Raw genomic sequence first — 20,568 nt, forward strand, 5'->3', positions numbered from 1 at the left:
TTATGTACAAATAAGATAATACAATTTATTTAACCTTTTTTTTTTCTCTTTTTCTTTTCTTTTTCTCATTTTTCTTTTTACATTTACTCTTAATATTACCATAAATTTCACTAATATTATAGAGTTTATAATATATATATATATATATATATATATATATATATGTAAGTAAGCATGTGTCACAAAATACAGTACATAACAAAAATATGGTGACTTTTGCTCTTTTAACTACATAATAAACGGTAAATTAACATCAATTGGGTGTGAAGCGGATAGTTGTGGTTTTTGTGTATACTTTCCACTCAATTCAGTTCTCATGTTCTGTAGTAAAGTTAAATAGGTTTGTTGAGACTGTGAATTTAAAACAGTTAAAAAGGCCCATGACATTGCACCACCAGCTCTGCCGTTTTCTTGAGCATCAGCACTAGTTTGATTATCTTTGCTACCACTGAGCATAATGACATCAGCTGGTGAAAATTTTAATTGTTTTATTTTATCTCTTTCTTCTTTGCTTAATTTATGCCCACCTTTGGTAACTGTCTGGAACATATTAGTTAGGCCGCTGATCAAAGCCTGCTTATTACCTGTTGCATAGCTAATCGCAGCTTGTAGCCCCTCAGAACCCAATTCTTTATAAATATTAGGCTCTTTAATTAACCCCTTTGTGGAATAAGTATAAGGTAAGTCCAAAACAGTTCCAGAATGACAACTATCAAACAAAGCAGTTAATCTACAACCCTGAGGTAAAGGCTTGACCATAATGTCATGCAGTTCATCATCAATTATGGGTCCTGCGGTTTGAAAATCAACAGGATAAATAACATCATCTAAACCATCATCTTCATCACCATCTTGATCTTCCACTTGACCACCATGTCCCGAGTAATGAAATGCTAACGAATCATTAGGTTGCGCATTTGAAACTAACCATCTCATCGCCCTAATCATATTTTCACGGGTAGGCACCTTGGATAAATTAGATTGATCGTCAGTAAGCACTACAATATCATCTGGATTATAACCGAAATGGTTTACCAAAAAAGTTTGCATGTTAGAAACATCATTAATACAACCGTGTAATTCGTTCTGAGTACCTATATAATTAATACCAATTAAAAGAGCCTTTTTCTTCCCTGAACATTGGGAATATTGAAATTTTAACTGATCATTCATAAAATATTGTGTATCAGTTGGAAGTGGTGCGGTCTGCGCTGATGGCTGAACATAGTTTGATGGTGGTGGTGCTGAAGGACGTGAGTATTGTTGATTGTTGTAATTTTGGTTTTGATAGTTTGAAGAAGATTGTGATGGTGGAACCGGTGGCCTGGAGTAGCTACCTGATTCATTGTTATAATTTTGGTTTTGATAGTTTGAGGAAGATTGTGATGGTGGAGCCGGTGGCCTAGAGTAGTTACCTGATTCATTGTTATAGGATCTAGAATGTACTTCATCACCACTATACTCATTAGACAGATACTGTGGTGGTGGTGGACCAGGTGGTGGCCTATAATACCTTTCGTCACTGTTGTTATAATTTAATTGTGAAGGTGGTGGGCCTGGCGGTGGCTTATAGTATCCATCATTGTCATTATTATAGTTCAGTTGTGAAGGTGGTGGACCTGGTGGCGGTCTGTAGTTACCATTGCTAGATTGGTTGTTGTTGTAGGTATAAGAACCTCTACCCGGGAACATCTTTAATTACTTTTTTGCTTGTGAAATGTTCTTTTTTTTTTTTTTTTTTTCTTTCCCTCTATTTATTTTAATGGATTTGATGTAATTTTCAATAATTACAAAAATAAAAATTAAAAGAGAAAAAAAGGCGCTAAAAAGAAAGTTCTAAAATTAATTAGACATTTGAGATTACTAGAAATAAAATATTATAAATCTTTGAGGATATTATATATATATATTTTTTTTTCTTTCTTTCTTTCTTTCTTTCTTTCCGGCTTTGATATATTGAGTGAAGCGGATTGTATTTAACCGTAGCAACTTGAAAACAAAAAAAAAAACGAAGAAAAAAAAGAAAAAGGAAAAAAAGAAAAACAAAAAAAAAAGAAAATTCAATCATTATAACTTAATATCATCTTCATTCAACAAAAGTAGAACAACTTTAGCAATCCTGAAAAAGTAAACTTTAATCATTTCAAAAAGTGTTTAAGAAATACTTTAGTTTCTCATTTTCTTACAAAGAAGGAAAAAATTACATTGGCTTATTGATAAAATCTATTTTCTTTATATAAAATAATATATCTGCAATCTATTCGAAATATACATAATAAAGGTAAATAAACGTGTGTCAGTGACACAATAAATATAAATAAAATGAAAATAAATACGAAACTGCAGCTGAATAAAAAAAAAAAAATTCTAGGTAACATCCACTTTTGAAATGACCAAGTCAATATTAGAAAGAAACACCCTAGCAAAAAATATAAATATATCTTTGGTTCTGGATTTTCAAGGACACCATCAAGACTCTCAGTAAATAAAAAGATTTCGTATTTCACCTTTATTTGAAACAATTTTAAAATTAAAAGATTTCAGAAGAAGATTGATTATATATTCTGAAGGATTTTCTATTAAAAAAAAAAACATTATGTATCGAGAGAACGTAATTTTTGTATTGAGGTTTTAGTAAGTACTAGAGTTTTATTTGAGCAGTATAAAATTTTATTCATAAGAAATATTTTTAACAAAATTTTCAGACACAGAATGAAACAAAAAGTTAATACTGGCAATAATAACTTAATTTATAAGCTACAACCCATATTTTTTTATTAATGAGGGAAGGAAAAGTTTAAAAAAGAATAAAGTACTCTTTTACTAGTTACGCTAAAATGAGTTTGATTAAAATTAATATTAAGGATAACTTTGATGTCAATACTAGTATTTTATTAAGCAACTGCTACAACTATTTCTGGAAAGACACCATTGAAAATATTAAGTAGAGATTATATACCTAGATGTAGTAGCAATGTCGGTGCTAACATTTTTTTAAATGGCCTGCCTTATGGAGGATTTGCTTCTAATCCTAATATTTGGTAAATTTTTAAGTTGGTAGTTTCAATATAGATGTTTTATCCTTTAAGCAACTTTAATTTTGAATCATTCTTACGTAATCAATGACCTGATTGTCTGTCATACCTTTTTGTTGTATACCAACATCAACTAATTTTTTTTTTTTTTTTTTTTTTAATAACTATTTAACCGACCATTTACTTATTTATTTCGGATAAAAAGCGTAGACTCTCGTAAAAAAAAAAAAAAAAAAAAAAAAAAAGCAAACTTAGCCGATGAGCTCATCCCTAAAAAAGTATTTCGGATATTAAATCGTTACGCGGAGCAATTTATTACTAATCCAAAAAAAAAGGGTATTAATATTATATCAAATTCTTATATTAGTAATAATAATAATATCAATAATAATAAAAACTGAATTTTTTTGAAAAATAAGGTCATATATAGATACATATATATATATATAACATGCCAAGGATAATATGTGTTGAAATAAAGAGACAAATGAAAATATAATTCCTATTTATAACCTATTATTCTAGTAGTAGCAAAGTATAGAAGAAAAAAACAAAAAAAAACAAACAAAAAGACAAGTATAAAATCAAACATTAATGTATCCTACCACCATTCCAGAAACTATGCAAGCCATCGTATTTGATGGTGAAAAAGCAGTCTTAGAAAAAAATGTCCCTGTTCCTAAATTAGGAAAAGACACTGATTTGCTAGTTAAAGTCAAAGCTGTTGCTGGTAACCCCACTGATTGGAAACACATTGAATATAAGATTGGCCCTAAAGGTTGCATTGTTGGTTGTGATTTGTCAGGTATTGTTGTTAAAGTAGGTTCTAAAGTTGATCCTGAAAAATTTAAAGTTGGTGATGAGGTTTGTTCCTTTGTGCATGGATGTGCTGTTCTACACCCGGAAAACGGTGCATTTGCCGAATACAGCGTTGTTTCCTCACTTGTAGCTTTAAAATTGGAAAATTTAAAAGTTGAAACCAAAGATGAAGTTCCGGAGGGTCCAATTGTCTCCTTTGAAAGCGCTGCCAGTCTACCAGTTGCATTATACACTGCTGCTGTCGCGTCTACCTACATTTACCACAACAAAATTGAAATTCCCACCACTCCAAATGAAGTCCCACAAAATGGCAAAGATTCTGTTTTCTTAATATGGGGTGGTGCTACAAGTGTTGGTCAAAACATGATTCAGGTCTTAAAGCATACCAATGCTTACAGCAAAATTATTGTTGTTGCCTCTAAAAAACATGAAAAGTTATTAAAGGAATATGGCGCTACTGAACTTTTTGACTACCACGAGCCTGATGTCGTTTCAAAGATAAAGGCCAAATACCCAAATATTCACCATGCTTTAGATACGGTTTCTATTATTCCAACTTTTAATGACACTTATAGGGTTGTCGTTCCGGATGAAAAAAGTATTGTCGGTAATTTGATGAATTACACTTCTGAAATGATTGATGCTTCCATTTTGAATGATAAAGTTTGTTTAAGTTCCATCCTCTTGTATTCTATTTCTGGAGAGGAAATTCCATTTGCCAACGGCAGTGTTATTCCTAAAAACCCGGAATTTGTTGAAATTGCCGTTAAAACTATGAATGATGTAAATAAATTAATATACGCCAATAAAATTAAACATATGCCGTTAAAAATTTTCCATAATGGATTGGAAGATATCCCAGAAATTTTACATGGCATTCAAATCGGTAAAAATTCTGGCGTTAAGTTTATTGCTAGTATTTAAGGGGCTTTATAGCCACCTCGATACATAAACATATATAACGAGTGGTGCATATAACACACATATGCTAATATAAAAGTCTAATGTGAAAAATTTAATGCTTCCTGTAACTCAGTATAACATCTATAATGTGTCAAAAACAATGTATGAATAACATACATATTTACAAGTTAATTTTTTATCTATTTTTATATTTAACTCTTTTTTTTTCTCTTTTTTTTTTTCTTTTTTTTTTTTCTTTTTTTTTCTCTTTTTTTCTTTTTATTTTATTTCTCGAGAGCTTAGTTTAAAAAACATTATCTGATTCGCCATCCAATCTGGGTACTCTAACGGGCTCCCAATCACCCTCTCCTAGGCCTTGTAATTTGTAGTATTCATCTTTAACATTAACCTGTCTTCTTTCCCTTTTCAAATTAACTAACTCCTCTTCATCTATAACATGTTGCTTGTCGTCGTGTTGCTCATATCTTACTGACGTAAAATTTGACAACCAAAACGAAGCTAATACCATTAATGAACAAAATGGTAATCCATAATATAAAAATGGATTTTTATTTAACTTTTTTTGATATCTCCCCATTAATGTTGCATCATATAATAGCTGTTCTCTTTTCGATCTGAATACTTTATTAGATAGCACCATTTTCTTATTTTTAACTAGATTTTCTCTCTTAATCTCTTTGGTTCTTTTTTGTATATACAGAATCATCTTAAGTCAAAACTTGTAATTAATAAAAAAAAAAAATTAAATAGTGGAGGCTCTCCTAAAATTAAAAAAAAAAAAAAAAAAAAAAAAAAAAAAGGCAATTTCTGTACCGGGTAATATACGGGGGAAAAAAAAACCTTCGAATATTTTACATAGAAATACTTGCCAACTTTTTATCATCTGTGAATACCAATTCTAACACAAGTATAGATATTATGAAAAATGATTATAATCTTATCTTATCTTTCTTTCCGTTTTTGAAAATAAAACATATAGTGAATTATAGCCTTATCATAGAACCTAACAACCAAGAAACAAAAGGGTGAAAAAAAAAGTAGTTTATATATTATACTGAAAAAATTCATGGTCAATAGTGATAGACAAGTGTACTGTATATGTAAAAAACCGGATAATGGGCAATTGATGGTTGGCTGTGATGGATGTGATGATTGGTTTCATTTTAAATGTTTGAAAATAACACCCAACTATAAAAATTTAGTATATTCATTTTATTGTCCGGATTGTGAAAATAAATTGAATAAAAAAACTATTTGGAAAAGAAAGTGTAGATTGCCAAATTGTTTCCAGCCTATCGCTACTAATGATACCGAAATTAATGGTCAAAACAGCAAATATTGTTGTGAAGAGCATGGAATACAATACATTTCATCGCTGATAGATAGACTAGAAAATAGTGTAAATGTTAAAGTAAATGGCCGGATCATTGGTGATAATGATTTATTTGTTTTGAACAACATCAAAGATGTACAAGAATCGACGTTGGAACGATCTCATGCTCATAAAGAAACTGAAGTTGTCACGGAAATCTCAGAAAATGGTCAAATTGAAGAAAGAATAGCCATATGTAACTTGCAAGATAACTTGGATACTGCTGTAAAAAATAAGAAAAATTTGGAACGATATATTGAATGGATTAAAACAGTCACACAAGAATTAGATAGAGAAGAGAAAGAACAGCAACATATATCAGAAAGGGAAAGCTCTAGTGACAGTGTTACTGGTAAAAAAAACAAAACTTCCAACAAAAAAAGACGGGGTAATAGTAATATAAATAACAGTGATAGTGGCAGAAAACTAATATGTGGTTATGATAGGAATTTGACATTTGATAAAACAAAAAGTTGTCTATTGAGAAATTGTTCAAAGCACGACGATTGGATAGATACTCTGATGCAAAATTATGAAAATCAAATTGACAAGTTTCAATCTGACATCAAACAGTATAATTATTTACGAGGATTAGAATCATAACTTATATCCACTAAAATTTTTTCTTTTTCTTTTTCTATTTTATTTTTCTATTTTATTTGTCAAAGATGTGATATATAAAAAAGTTTTTGAGTATGATTATGATTAGTTTTACTTTAGGTTTTAGGCGAGTGAGATTCATTCTTTTCGTTGGGAGGGAAGATAAATTTAAAGAAGCGTATTTGTTAAAATATAAGTAAGTGAGGTATTGTCGTATATAAAAAAAAACACCAATATTTTTCTTTATACTTTAACAAAAGATAAAAGAAAGGCAGAGTTATTTTTGTTTCATTTTCTCCCTTTTTTTTTTTTCTTTTTTTCTTTATAACTTCTTTTCTCCAAAAAGGTATCATAAGTTATTAAACTCTTATAAACCATAACAAATCTCGTGGATCCAACTTTTTTTATTTTTTATTTTTTATTTTTTTGGTGATAAAAAATGATTGCAAAGCCTCATACGATAATAGTGAATTTATTTGTAGGGGGGTTTTTTTTTTTTTTTTTTTTATCTGGATTCTACTTTTTTTTTGGTGTTGCGACGTTTTGTTGTTACAAGAATCAAAATAAAAAATAAAAAAAAAAGGAAAAAATCAATTATTATTTAAAGGACAAACTTAATTCGTGTTGCCCTCTGTTTTTTTTTTCTTTTCTTTCTCTTCCCCTCTTTTTCTCTACCTTTGTTCCTTCTTATATTCCCTTTTTTGCCCCCCTTTTAATTTTGATTTAATCTGTTAAAATGATTTAACGTAAAATAACTTTAACCTTTGCAATATCCTTGAATTTTCAATTATTAAAGTTAAAATCCAAAACTATAACTCCCATAAAAAACATATCTTTTTTTCTTTTCTCTGCTACTTAATATTAAAAACTAAAGACTAAAAACTAAAGACTAAAAACTAAAAAAAACTAAAAAAAAAAAAAAAAATACTAATTAAACAAATTGAACTAATAAAACAATAAACATGAGCGGTCAATTAGAAACAACAGACAACGGCGATGATACTTCTTTGAGTTTGAAAAAGGCTGATAACATGGTAATCAATGAGGAATTTAAAATTTGGAAAAAATCTGTCCCAATGTTATATCAACACATAACCACATATAAACCTGGGTTTCTTAAAAAGTTCACCAAAGAATCAATCATTCCCAAAAAATTTATTTTTCAACCCGATAAAACTATTAAGGATGAAAAGTTTACTGATACTATTATAGATACACCATTGTACTACTCTTATGGTAGTGAGGTCTATCAATTAGACTGTAAATTACCAAAGGGTTTAATGAGCAACGATAATTTAAATTCAGATAATGATATAGAGGCTGACCAATTGCTATTTGGAAGCGGTGATATCAATAATGTGCATGAAAGCGACCAAAACAGATCAATTTTTTCATATCAGGGTGAAGATATAATTAAATTGCAGACCTATAAAACAATTGGTGGTAAAAATACTAACAATAACGGCAAATTATTAGTTATGTCAACTAGCGGCTCTTTGGCCTGGTTTGATAGAAATGTCAGTAAATATCCATACAAAGTTATAACAGAGTATGTTGGACCGTCAACATCATATTCTGTGATCCATGATAATCACATATCTAGTGGCAAAAGGACTACCGGCAAACCACCACTTTACATTCAAAGTGGCATTGCTAGTGATAATATGTTTTGTGATTTTGCTGTTAGTGAGTCTGGTGAAACAATAGTTAAAACACACGGTGCTAACGGGTCAATAATAAAAATAGTTGACAATTATAGCAGGCCGGGACAGGTTTTAAACACTTTGAAACTAGGTGATTCGACTAATTATGTCCATACTGTCAGGTTTATGGATAATAACATCTTTGCTTGCTGTTCTACAGATAACACAATCAAATTTTATGATTGTAGAGCGTTGGATAGTGACATTGATAGGAAGCCTATTTGGGACATACACACATCTACTGTTGAAAATGAAACTCTATTATCCTTTGATATATCCCCACATGTGGAAACTTTCCTTTTGACCGGGTCATCCGCAGGGAATATTAAATTATGGGATTTACGTTCATGTCTTGCTAGCGATGATACTATTATTAAAGGAACCAAGGAATTGGGATTGTTATATCATGAAAATGCCGATCCAGTGATTGACATTCAATTCAGTCCACATTTGGCTACAGAATTTTTAAGTGTTGGTAGCCAGTCTGGATTTATTTATCACTGGGATATAAACCCAATTATGCAAATATGGGAGGAGAAACGTGCTAAATTGGAAAAAAGAGAGAAATTGAAAGAGGAGAGGAAGAAAATGAAAAAGGCACGGGATAGAGTGAGACAAGAGAATGGGGAAGATGTTAATATTGAAGACGACGATGACGATGATGACAATGAGAATGACATCGATGTTATGGGATCTACTAATGAAGGTAAAGACCAAAAAAATAAGGCACAAACTACCTCATCATCTTCAACTAAAGAGCATGATGAAGATTTTGATTATTCAATGAGTTCTGAAGAATATGATGTGCTGGTTTCGTCATGTATCAAGTTTCTTCACACTAGCGGTGGAAGAAGAAAAAAGAGGTGTTGTTATAAAAATCAAGTCTATTGGCATCCTGATATTGATGGGGTTATTGGATGCATTGATTCTGATGGCACCTTCGAACTTTACAAGGGTTATTATGGTAAAGATAAAGATCTTCATTGACTATTTTTTTTTTTTGTTTTTGTTTTTAGAGGAAGCAGAAAAGGAATGTTTATGTATATGTGATGTCATGAATTGTAGAAGTACTCATATATATATATATATATGTAATGTGGTGTCAAATAAGGAAAATTAACTAATACAGGGATATTATACTTTTTGGAACATTTGTAAACGTTATATCTCTTATTTAAAATATTTGACTAGTTAACGGTTTGTGCGGCGCTCCCATTTGATATATATGTGTATATATAATATATGTATATATTAATATTTTATTTTTGAAAACTTTTTATCCGAAGGGTTTTGTTTGGGTTCGGTATTTTTTTAGTATTTATTTGTAGTTTTTTTTTTTTTTTTTTTAATATTTAATATTTAATTTCTTAATTTTATTTTTATTTTTTATTTTTTATTTTTTATTTTTTTCATATTTTGATTTAACGCTTTCTCGAAAGATAAATCAATAAAGCCATTTAATTTGAAACAATAACTGTTATATTATCAACTTACTCTATTTGTTTATAAAATTTCCTTTATTATTTTTTCCCCCCCCCTTTTCATATACACCACATTTTAGCTTAAAATATAATAAAATATACCAACATCGTCAAAAAAAAAAAAAAAAAAAATAAAACTAAAACCCATAATGGCATCCCTATTTAAATCACCAACAGATCTGTATGGCAATAAGAATACTAATAAGAATAGTGTTGGTAGTAGCGGTAGTAATAAGAATGCAGCTTTTATTAAAACGAGTTCTCCTAATTTATACAATTTAAATAAAAATTCAAGTACTATTGCAACAAGTAAACCCAAATTATCATTACCATTAGCATTACAAACAAATGGAACAGGTAAATCTCCAGAATTATTTACTAATACATACTCACCCACACCAAGTGCTAAAAATATGACACCCAGTAGTGCTAATAGTAGCAACAGTAGCACTAAATGCAAATCAAGGCCTGTACCACCGCCAATAAATCTAAATTTTGCTTCTACGGCTCCTATGACTGGTAAGGACAGTAAGCAGCAAAAGAAGGTTCAACCACCACCATTAATCATAAATGATTCTCATAAGGCTGATATTGGCAACATTACTAATACCATTACTACTACCACTAGCAGCACTGCCAATGTTGATGTTGCAAATGACAGTAACATTGATACAAGAAATAGCGGTGGTTCCTCTGTATTAGAAGATTTTGAAAATAAATTAACTTTAAACGAAAAAAAAATGCTTTCCTCTTCTTCTTCTTCTTCATCACTTTCTACATTAACATCCAAAACTACAACGGCCAATGGATCCAATACTAACACTAACCTGGGTACTGGTAGCATTAACACGAGCCATGTTACAGATATAGACACTTTGACTGAAAAGGAATGGCATAATGCAACATATATGAAATCACAAATACTAACATTAAGTTTATTAGGAGAAGGTGCAGGTGGGTCAGTTACTAAATGTAAATTGAAAAACGGGAATAAAGTTTTTGCATTGAAAACAATTTCTAATAATACCAAAAATAATCGTGGTAAGAATAGTGGCAATAGCTACGGCACTAGTACTGAAACCAACGTAGGCAACTCAAGGCTGCAAAATAACAGTAAAGACATTGAAGATGATCTTGATGTTGAGACTAAGCAAATTTTACGAGAATTAAGGTTTAATATGAAGTGTTCTAGCTCACCACATATTGTTACTATGTATGGTATGTTTTATGACAGCTCTTTAATTTATATTGCAATGGAATACATGGGTGGAAAATCATTGGATGCAATATATAACAATCTACAAATGAAAGGTGGTAGAATTGGCGAGAAGGTTTTGGGAAAGATAGCAGAAAGTGTGTTGAGAGGGTTGTCTTACTTGCATGAACGGAAAATTATCCACAGGGATATTAAACCATCCAATATTTTAATGAACTTACAAGGTGAAGTAAAATTATGTGATTTTGGTGTTAGTGGTGAAGCAGTTAACTCTTTAGCAACAACTTTTACAGGAACCTCGTTTTATATGGCTCCTGAAAGAATCCAGGGCCAACCATATAGTGTGACTAGTGATGTTTGGTCGTTGGGCTTAACCATTTTAGAAGTTGCAGAAGGTCACTTTCCATTATTTAGTGCCATAGATGGCAACAATGATGGTAATAATATCGATATCGATTTGCCGCCTATTGAATTATTAATGATGATTATAAACTTTAAGCCCGAATTAAAGGATGAACCTGAATATGGACTCGTTTGGTCTAAAAGTTTCAAGAATTTTGTAAATTACTGTTTAAAAAAGAATCCACAAGATAGACCATCTCCAAGACAAATGCTGAATCATCCTTGGATTCAAGGTCAGATGAAGAAAAAAGTTAATATGGCTAAATTTATAAAGACTTGTTGGCAGGATGATTAGCCAGAAAGGGCAATATGAGAAAGTGCATGCCAGTTAGCTTTCCTTTTTTTTTTTTTTTTCTTTTTTTCTTTTTTTTTTTTTTTTTTTTTTTTTTTTTTTTTTTTTTTGATATTTTCTATATATGGATTTTTGTTTGTTCGATATTATGTTGCTAATTAAAGAGTATTATCCTAGTTCTATTTTAGGATCTTAGAAAAGAAAACAAATTATGATTATTTTTTTTTAATAACCCATCTGTGCAAATAATCTATATATTATGTAATAAAACGCACTATTCATTGAAAATATACCAAGAAAAAGTAAAAAATATTTCATGAAAGTTCCCCTTGTCTTGATATTAGTAGATTTTTTAGAATATCCAAATTTATCACTGTCTTGTTCCTTTTTCAGTTGATTCTTGTCATTCCAGACAGCTAAGTATCCAATACTTCCAGCTAAACTGCTTTGAACAATGAATCTGCTAAAAATAATGAGAGTGTGTGTCAATTGATCAACATTTTTATTATTGAAATTTTTTCTTAAAACCGACTTGAAGAAAATTTGAATGATCTCGAAATTTTGAATGGCATAGGAATACCACCATATAGTTTGAAATGGCTTTGGTGCTACAATATGAAGATATTCTCCACATAACCAAGGTATTAATAAATAAATAACATTTGTTATACATTGCATTCCTCCATTACTTTCTTGCAATGTATATATTGGTAATATTGAAAAAACTACAATAAAAATCAAATAAATTGAATTTGCTTCCATTTTAATCTTTTTTTTTTCCCCGTCTGGAGGGCTATATGTATTTATAATTATTGTTTTGTTTAATTTGTTATGCGATTAGTATTAAAAATGAGATTGTAATATAAATATATTTACGTTAATGTTTTCACTTTTTCTTTTTTTTTTTTTAGTTATAAGGAATGTATAAGATCATATAACTAAGATTTTAATTACGACATGAAAGTTTTTTTCTTTTTCTTTTATTAAGTGATTATCTTTACGAAGCTTGTTGGGATTGATATCAATTTAAACTGTAGTATTAAATATCATTAGATGAATAAACAATTGTTTTAAATTTTTGACTGTAATTCGGACACTCGGATGTATTAATAACAGGAATATGTAAAAAAAATTTTTTTTTTTTTTTTTTTTTTCATACAAAAATAAAAAAACAGAATTAAAACAACCCGCAAATAAAAGCAAAACTTAAAAACTAAGAGAAAATTTTTTTTTCATTTATAATAATACAACATTTCTTTTATTTTTATTTAGACAATATTATTATCTGTAATAATAATATTATCATTGCCATAGAACTTTAATTTTAGAATAGACGTCTGAAATTTAACTGAAAATTAAAATTAATAAGGAGAAAAAAGAAAAACAATGATGTTGAGAAATTCCGCCACTAGATTTATTTTTAATAGGTCATCAACTATTGCTATTAGAGCCAAGTTTCCATCAGGAATAGCCACTAGCAACAATATTAATCCAAGCACTTTAAGGAGTTATTCTTCTTCTTTGATTAGAAATTATAGGTTCTACTCTTCTGAATCTAAAAAACCAGAAGAAAAAGAAGAGCAAGAGGAAAAAAAGGATGAAGACGAAAATTGTGTTCATGATACTGCCAAAGTTACAGAATTACAAGAAAAATTAGAAAAAAAAGAAGTTGAACTCAAAAAGGTTAAAGATCATTATTTAAGATCTGTTGCTGATTTTAGAAACTTGCAAGAAACCACCAAAAAAGATATTGCTAAGGCTAAAGACTATGCATTACAAAGATTTGCCAAAGACTTATTAGAAAGCGTTGATAACTTTGGTCATGCTTTATCTTCTTTCAAGCCAGAATCTTTGGCTGAAAGCAAAGAGTTGGCTGATTTATATGATGGTGTAAAGATGACTAGAGACATCTTTGAGAAAACTTTGACTAAACACGGTATTCAAAAACTGAACCCAATCGGTGAACAATTTGATCCAAATAAGCATGAAGCTACTTTTGAATTGGCCCAACCAGATAAAGAACCAGGTACCGTTTTCCACGTTCAACAAGTTGGATTTACTTTGAATGACAGAGTCATAAGACCAGCCAAAGTTGGCGTTGTTAAAGATCCAGAAAATTAAATCTGGTGTATATAGTCACGATCCCATTTTCTCTCTTTCTCTCTCTCTCTCTCTCTATATATATATATATACATATTGATTTTTCATTTTTACTTGTGTCGTATTATAAAACATAACACGATGATATTTATATGAATTATAAGTTATCAAAACTCTGATTTAAATAAGGTTTAAAAAAAAAAACAAAAAACAAACAAAGAGGCACATTTCAAAAGGTTTCTCCCCTCGTTCCTCTTGGTAAACCTTTATATGATTATTATTGGTATAAAAAGGGTATATATGGAACAAAGGGTTTAAAGTTAATAATGGCTAGTTTTTATTTTATTTTTTCATGTTTTATATCACTTTTCTTACACGTTCACTGGTCACACCACCTGAACACCGAGGTACACCCGTATCTTATTAAAATTCATTTCAAATATAATCGTAATATTGCAGAATGTCCGTGTGTGCTTTTTCGGTTAGCCGGTATTCATAGATTGAGTAGTATATATATTTAATTACGTACGTTAGTAATTTTTTTCTTTCTATTTTTATTTTATTATGATTTGTATTGATTGTATTTGGCCTTTTTTTCCTTTTTTTAAAAAAATAAAAAGAAAAGAAAAGAAAAAGAAAATCTGTTTACTATTTCCTGTTTACTATTTCCTGTTTACTATTTTTTTGTTTACTATTTTATTTATTTATATATTTATTTTCTGTTTACTATCAGAACATTTATTTTTAAAGATCTTTTCACCTTTTAGGTAAATAAAAGCTTAAAATACTTTCCTCTCTTTCACCATTCCATTCATATTTTTCTACTAAATTATGGTATCTCTCCCTCTCTCTTCTTTTATGCTTTAACAACCATTGGGCACCTTGAAATATTAAAAATTCTATTTTTATAGCATAACAGCTGGAATAATCAACCCACTACAATAACAATTAAACAGACAGGGAAAAAAATAGAAAAAAATATATATACATATAAATAAAATAAAAAAATCTGCATTATTCCTGTTATTGAAACAAGGTTTATAGTGATATCTGTACTTTTAGCTCAAGTACAAAAGATTAAAGGGAAACAAAAAAAAAAAAAAAAAAAAAAATTAATAATTAAAAATATAGAACCAAAATCCAACAAACCAACAAAATAAAAAAGATAAAAATTTTTTTTTCCTTTTTTTTTTGATCATAACTTAGCACCAAAAAATAATAGATAAAAATTATATGTCATCGTCTATTATTCAAAATCAAGCAAGAAGATATACCTATTGTGGGGGGTATGGTGCTGGTGCTTCCAATAATAATATTTCCCCCGGCGACCAAAAACAAGAATACTTAACAAATAAAGAAAATTTAAATTACATTAACGACAAACAATATCATAACTCTGTGGCAGATAACTCGAGATCCAAAAGATCCTCGTCTTCTTATAACCAAAATATTACTTCAAACAGCAATAATGGGGAAACTATAGCCAGGAATAACAGGTCTTCCTATATGCGTAGAAAACAACTAACTTTTGGTCCATACGTTGTGGGTTCTACATTAGGTGAAGGTGAATTTGGAAAAGTTAAGCTAGCATGGACAAAGGCATCACTTGCATTAAAACAAGTTGATAACAATGGTAATACTGTTTCAACAAAGAATTCAATACCTAAACAAGTTGCAATTAAGTTAATTAAAAGAGATTCCATTCCACCAGGTTCAGAGAAGGAAACTAAAATTTTTAGAGAAATTAATGCACTTAAGCATTTGACTCACCCCAATATTGTGCATTTAGAAGAAGTTTTGCAAAACTCTAAATATGTAGGCATTGTTTTAGAATATGCTTCTGGTGGAGAGTTTTATAGATATATTCAAAGAAGGAAAAGATTAAAGGAACCACAAGCCTGTAGATTGTTTGCTCAACTAATCAGTGGTGTCCATTATATGCATTCTAAGGGATTAGTACATCGTGATTTAAAGTTGGAAAATTTATTATTAGATAAATATGAAAATTTAATCATTACAGATTTTGGATTTGTCAATGAATTTGTGCCCGGTTATAACGAATTAATGAAAACTTCATGTGGCAGTCCATGTTATGCTGCGCCAGAATTAGTGGTATCCAGTAGACCATATTTGGCGAGAAAAGCAGATGTTTGGTCTTGTGGTATTATTTTATTCGCCATGTTAGCTGGCTATTTGCCGTGGGATGATGACCCAACTAATCCAGATGGCGACGATATTGCCAAATTATATATGTATATTACTCAAACACCTTTGAAATTTCCTGAATACATCGCACCCATTCCGCGTGATTTGTTGAGACGTATATTGGTATCCCATCCAAAACATAGACTGGGGATCAAACAAATTGAACAACACCCTTGGTTACAGCCACATTTACCATTTTTGAGTGTTTCTCCAGAGGAATGGGACAAAGCAATGTCTGATAATAAAATATTTAGACCTCCAAAATCGACGAAAAAAAACGTTCGTCCTAGATCCACGTGTTCTACCTCCTCTAACGGCGAAAGAAATTCGTTAGTTTTAGATGGCTCTTATAATCCTCAACCTTTACCACCACAAGAGTCACACACTTTTGCCACAACTAACGATAATACCACTCAACATACTGGTACGACTGGTGATAAAAATGCCAATAATAATGAATCCTCTGGTCTTGAAGAAAGTACCGATATCACTAATTCTCAAAATAAAAGAACGATTAATTCTGAGAAAAATAATAAAAATACTTTTACACATGAGAATACCAACAGTGATGGTAATAGTGGTATTAATAATAATGCTTATAACACTAGCGATATTAATACTATCGCAATTACCACCAAAAATACTGCTAATGATACTAGGGAAAATAGCAATGGACATACGGCAAATGATATTACCATAAGTCCAGTATTGGATGTCAAGTTGAAAGTTCAACATAAATCTAATAATGTTTTAAATAACAGTTCTGCTACTGATTTGTTGAATGATTCAGCTACCAAGGATGCTGCTTTATCTCATCCTAGAAGACATAAACGAAATGATTCTGCTGCTTCTGCTGTATTGCAGGCTGTTTATGATGCTGTAGAACAACAACGGAAAAGTTTTATTGTTCAAAATAACCAAACATACGATTCCTTACCATTATATTCAAGCGCTACCCCTAATAAGACATCAAAATCATCTTTGCATAACAACAACAACAACAATAATAATAATGATAACATCGATAAACATATTGTTACCAATAAACATGGTAGAAAATTTGCAGATGGGAATACAAGTTCATCTTCTTCCAATGTTAAATTTAATTCTGTCCCTCATAGAAAACCAAGACCTACCTCATATCAACCTGCTTCTACTACTGTATCGTTTTCATCCTTTGAGTTTCCAAGTTCTGGTTTTGTTACCAAGGACACCGAAGGGCTTAATAAGCCTAATAAAAATAACAAGGACACTGAGGGTTCAAATACTATTGTAAGTATTAATGACGTGAATGGAAATAAGATCAATGGAAGTGGAAGTGTGAAAGTGAACCATGGCTCAATTATCAAGGAAGAAGACGAGGAAGAAGAGAGTACTAGAGAGGAAAAAACCCCCAAGGAACTAAATAAAAACAGCAGTGTACCTAGTGCCAAGCAACCACATAGATCAGTTTCTAGCAACACCAGAACTTCTAGTAATGGTGTTCGTCAAGGGTCTAATACTAGTGCTTCTGGTGGTTCACCAAATATACCACAACAAAGGAAAATATCCACAAATTCAACGGAAACAAGAAAAAGTAAAAGATTTAGTTTTTTATCATTTTATTCACTATATAATAATTCAAAAACTAGTATAGAAGACACTGAGTCAGAATCAATAAAAAGAAAATCAGTTTCTAATGATGATAAATTTAGCACCACGCCAGTAGTTAATAGCGCTGGTAATAGTTCTGCTTCGAGTACGCCGAATCCTAATAATCGACATTCTATGTTTATATCTAAACAATCTAATGATTCAACTAGTGAATATAATAGTAATGCAAATTTAAAAAAGTTACCGTCTTCCAGCAAAAGACGTCCCAGCACTAGAAACTCTATAGCAGTTTCCCAACTTCCAAACTCATCTTTCACTTCATCTTCAAACCATACTGGAGGTATTTATGGTAACAAGTCTAGACGGAATGCTAGTGGGCAAAGTAATAAAAGTGCTGGCACAGGCAGCGTTACTGTTCCTGATGCGAAAAATAGTGGTACTGGGGAAAGCACTGCTAAGAAAGTTTTAGATTTTTTTAAAAGAAGAAGTATGAGATCATGAATATAATATTTACTATTGATTATGAGTTTGATGATATTGATTGTGTCATTTTTTTTTTCTTTCTTACACTTTATAGTCTAGAAAGTTAGTGATATATTTAGATCATTATCTTTTTCGAAATTATTCATTTGATTTTTTTTTTTTTTTTTTTTTTTTTTTTTCTGTTTAATTTTGTTTTTAGTTATTTTTTTTTGGTATATTTTTGCATTATATTGTTATTTACTTAATCTATAATATATATATATATATATATATATTAATTTTATTAATATTTTCATACTAGTGTTATCTTTTATTTCAAAGATAATAGAATATATAAGAGAAACGTTTTTTTCTTTTTTTTTTTTTTGTAAGCATCTTTATCAATTAGTTAACAAAATAGTAATTTTTGCTACTTTGCTACCTCGTACAATAACTTTAAAAATAAAAAAAAAAAACAACCTTGCAATATGTGCAAGCGAAAAAGAAATACTTTTTATAAACACACACGCACGCATATATATATATATATATATATTCAATAAAAATATAGATTTATTTATATAATATTTTGAAATTAATAATAGATTAATATATATATATATATATATATATAAAAGAAAAAACATAGAAAAACAAACCAATTCACTTGACTAATTGATTAAACTAAATGAGTTTTATTTACCATTTTTCAGTGTTGAATCTAGATGTTAGATGGGTACAAAAAGATTCTGACAGAGGCACCAAAAGTCTTGGCTGGCAAGTTAGTTCTGAACTTAGCTCTGACAACACCGGAGTTACCGTGAGTTCTGGTGACCTTACCCCAGATAACTCTAATTTTTGAACCTCTAACTTCTTTAGAACATCTGTAAACGTAAGCAATTCTCTTACCCAAGTAGAATTTGGCATCTTGTGGGTTAGCAACACCTTCAATTTTAATCAAAGAGCAGTTTGGGTTGTTAACGCTCTTGGATCTTTGGTATGATAAGTGCTTACCTTTGACGTACACTGTAAAAAATTATCACTAAAGCTTGTTTTATTATTTTTAATATATTAAAACCAAAAAAAATAATAAATCAAATAAATAGAGAAAAAAAATGTTAGTAAAAAAGGCATTCATTTACAATTCTTTGTTTATTGTAGATGATTTTTATAATTTTTGACAGCAAATCAATACGACCTTTGAGTTCCTGGCGCCTAACAATAGATGAAGTAAACTAATGATTATTATTTTCCTAAAAATAAATTTAATTACATCATTTTCCTTATTCGAGGACAAAAATGAATCTTCATAGAGTTGAATTTTTAAATTTACAATATGCAACGAGTTGAAACGTCTCTACTGAAAACTTCATAATAATATAAAACTCATAAACCTACAAATTTCATTTATTGTCGCTGAATTACGTTTCCTATTCATAAATTACTCAATAGGTATGTCTTAATTCTTATCCCAATAATAACTAATTAATATCAACTAGAATTCCTCCTGTTTTTTTTTTTTTTTTTTTTTTTTTTTCCTTTTTTAGAAGACAAAAAAAAATGATGCATATTATTCAAACCACAGAGTTTCTTTCAATTGACAAAATTTTTCTCAAGTATGATATGCTTGTTGTAAAAAAATAGACAAGGCCCCAGGCTCATATTAACTGATTAATTTTTTTCCTTTTTTGCTTTCTCTTTTTTTTTTTTTCCTTTCTTTTTCAGATATCATAAGTTAAACAAAGTGTCATATTACCGTTCCAATAATTAATAAAAAATCATCTAATATTACAAATTAACTTTATTCCTCAATTAAAATAATAACATACATCTGTGAGATTCAGCCATCTTGATATTTCAGTCTTAGATTTTTGGTGTTTTTTAAGATTTTTTAATAAATATAATTAAAACGGGTAATAAGTGGATATGTGCAAGTGAAAGAATAATAATTTTAAGTTTGCGTTAATAAGAAAATCAAGCGATTATATTAATGATAATGCAATCTGGAAGATATATTCAAATGGTATAGAAATGAACAAACATAGTTGGAATGCTTTGCAAATTATTAAAAAAAAAAAAAAAAAAAAAAGAAAAAAAGAGAAAAAGAAAATAAAATTGCAAAAAAAAATAGGAAATTTTCAAGAGAAGATTCTTTTCTGAACAGAAAAAAAAAAAAATATGATAGTTATAATGAAGCTTTACACGAGCTATGTTTAAAAAGCGCTTTAATTTTTTCTTAGCGAAATTTGTATAGGCAAGGCTAACAGGCTAAAAGGCGGACAGAAAAAATAATTTTTAGTAGCTGGAAAATGTTAGTAGAAATGACAAAGGGCGTATAGAAAGACTCAGTAATGATGCAAAAGG

The 20,568-nt window shown here is 29.7% G+C and overlaps 10 protein-coding genes across 10 annotated transcripts; 6 read left to right on the forward strand and 4 right to left on the reverse strand.

The window, feature by feature from the left end:
- Window positions 1-228: 228 nt before the first annotated feature.
- MCA1 (Ca(2+)-dependent cysteine protease MCA1) lies at window positions 229-1,692 on the reverse strand (the record flags this gene model as incomplete). Its single annotated transcript, XM_046080719.1, has 1 exon — window positions 229-1,692. One exon carries the CDS (start codon window positions 1,690-1,692, stop codon window positions 229-231), a length of 1,464 nt encoding a protein of 487 aa, XP_045936236.1.
- A 1,937-nt stretch (window positions 1,693-3,629) lies between these two features.
- SCDLUD_002129 (zinc-binding alcohol dehydrogenase family protein) lies at window positions 3,630-4,778 on the forward strand (the record flags this gene model as incomplete). Its single annotated transcript, XM_046080718.1, has 1 exon — window positions 3,630-4,778. The coding sequence occupies one exon, from the start codon at window positions 3,630-3,632 to the stop codon at window positions 4,776-4,778; it is 1,149 nt and encodes a 382-aa protein (XP_045936237.1).
- Window positions 4,779-5,061: 283 nt separating this feature from the next.
- On the reverse strand, window positions 5,062-5,484 carry COX16 (Cox16p; the record flags this gene model as incomplete). The annotated part of the gene is made up of 1 exon (XM_046080717.1): window positions 5,062-5,484. One exon carries the CDS (start codon window positions 5,482-5,484, stop codon window positions 5,062-5,064), a length of 423 nt encoding a protein of 140 aa, XP_045936238.1.
- A 360-nt stretch (window positions 5,485-5,844) lies between these two features.
- On the forward strand, window positions 5,845-6,753 carry SPP1 (Spp1p; the record flags this gene model as incomplete). The annotated part of the gene is made up of 1 exon (XM_046080716.1): window positions 5,845-6,753. One exon carries the CDS (start codon window positions 5,845-5,847, stop codon window positions 6,751-6,753), a length of 909 nt encoding a protein of 302 aa, XP_045936239.1.
- A 959-nt stretch (window positions 6,754-7,712) lies between these two features.
- On the forward strand, window positions 7,713-9,440 carry SCDLUD_002132 (WD40 repeat domain-containing protein; the record flags this gene model as incomplete). Its single annotated transcript, XM_046080715.1, has 1 exon — window positions 7,713-9,440. One exon carries the CDS (start codon window positions 7,713-7,715, stop codon window positions 9,438-9,440), a length of 1,728 nt encoding a protein of 575 aa, XP_045936240.1.
- A 643-nt stretch (window positions 9,441-10,083) lies between these two features.
- Window positions 10,084-11,847, forward strand: MKK1 (mitogen-activated protein kinase kinase MKK1; the record flags this gene model as incomplete). Its single annotated transcript, XM_046080714.1, has 1 exon — window positions 10,084-11,847. One exon carries the CDS (start codon window positions 10,084-10,086, stop codon window positions 11,845-11,847), a length of 1,764 nt encoding a protein of 587 aa, XP_045936241.1.
- A 222-nt stretch (window positions 11,848-12,069) lies between these two features.
- SCDLUD_002134 (uncharacterized protein) lies at window positions 12,070-12,606 on the reverse strand (the record flags this gene model as incomplete). Its single annotated transcript, XM_046076942.1, has 1 exon — window positions 12,070-12,606. The coding sequence occupies one exon, from the start codon at window positions 12,604-12,606 to the stop codon at window positions 12,070-12,072; it is 537 nt and encodes a 178-aa protein (XP_045936242.1).
- A 624-nt stretch (window positions 12,607-13,230) lies between these two features.
- MGE1 (mitochondrial nucleotide exchange factor MGE1) lies at window positions 13,231-13,965 on the forward strand (the record flags this gene model as incomplete). Its single annotated transcript, XM_046080713.1, has 1 exon — window positions 13,231-13,965. The coding sequence occupies one exon, from the start codon at window positions 13,231-13,233 to the stop codon at window positions 13,963-13,965; it is 735 nt and encodes a 244-aa protein (XP_045936243.1).
- A 1,212-nt stretch (window positions 13,966-15,177) lies between these two features.
- Window positions 15,178-18,243, forward strand: SCDLUD_002136 (uncharacterized protein; the record flags this gene model as incomplete). Its single annotated transcript, XM_046080712.1, has 1 exon — window positions 15,178-18,243. One exon carries the CDS (start codon window positions 15,178-15,180, stop codon window positions 18,241-18,243), a length of 3,066 nt encoding a protein of 1,021 aa, XP_045936244.1.
- A 682-nt stretch (window positions 18,244-18,925) lies between these two features.
- RPL33A (60S ribosomal protein eL33) lies at window positions 18,926-20,052 on the reverse strand (the record flags this gene model as incomplete). The annotated part of the gene is made up of 2 exons (XM_046080711.1): window positions 18,926-19,230; window positions 20,034-20,052. 2 exons carry the CDS (start codon window positions 20,050-20,052, stop codon window positions 18,926-18,928), a joined length of 324 nt encoding a protein of 107 aa, XP_045936245.1.
- Window positions 20,053-20,568: the final 516 nt, after the last annotated feature.

The sequence above is a fragment of the Saccharomycodes ludwigii genome, chromosome II, assembly GCF_020623625.1.
Source record: "Saccharomycodes ludwigii strain NBRC 1722 chromosome II, whole genome shotgun sequence".
Lineage (NCBI taxonomy): Eukaryota > Fungi > Ascomycota > Saccharomycetes > Saccharomycodales > Saccharomycodaceae > Saccharomycodes > Saccharomycodes ludwigii.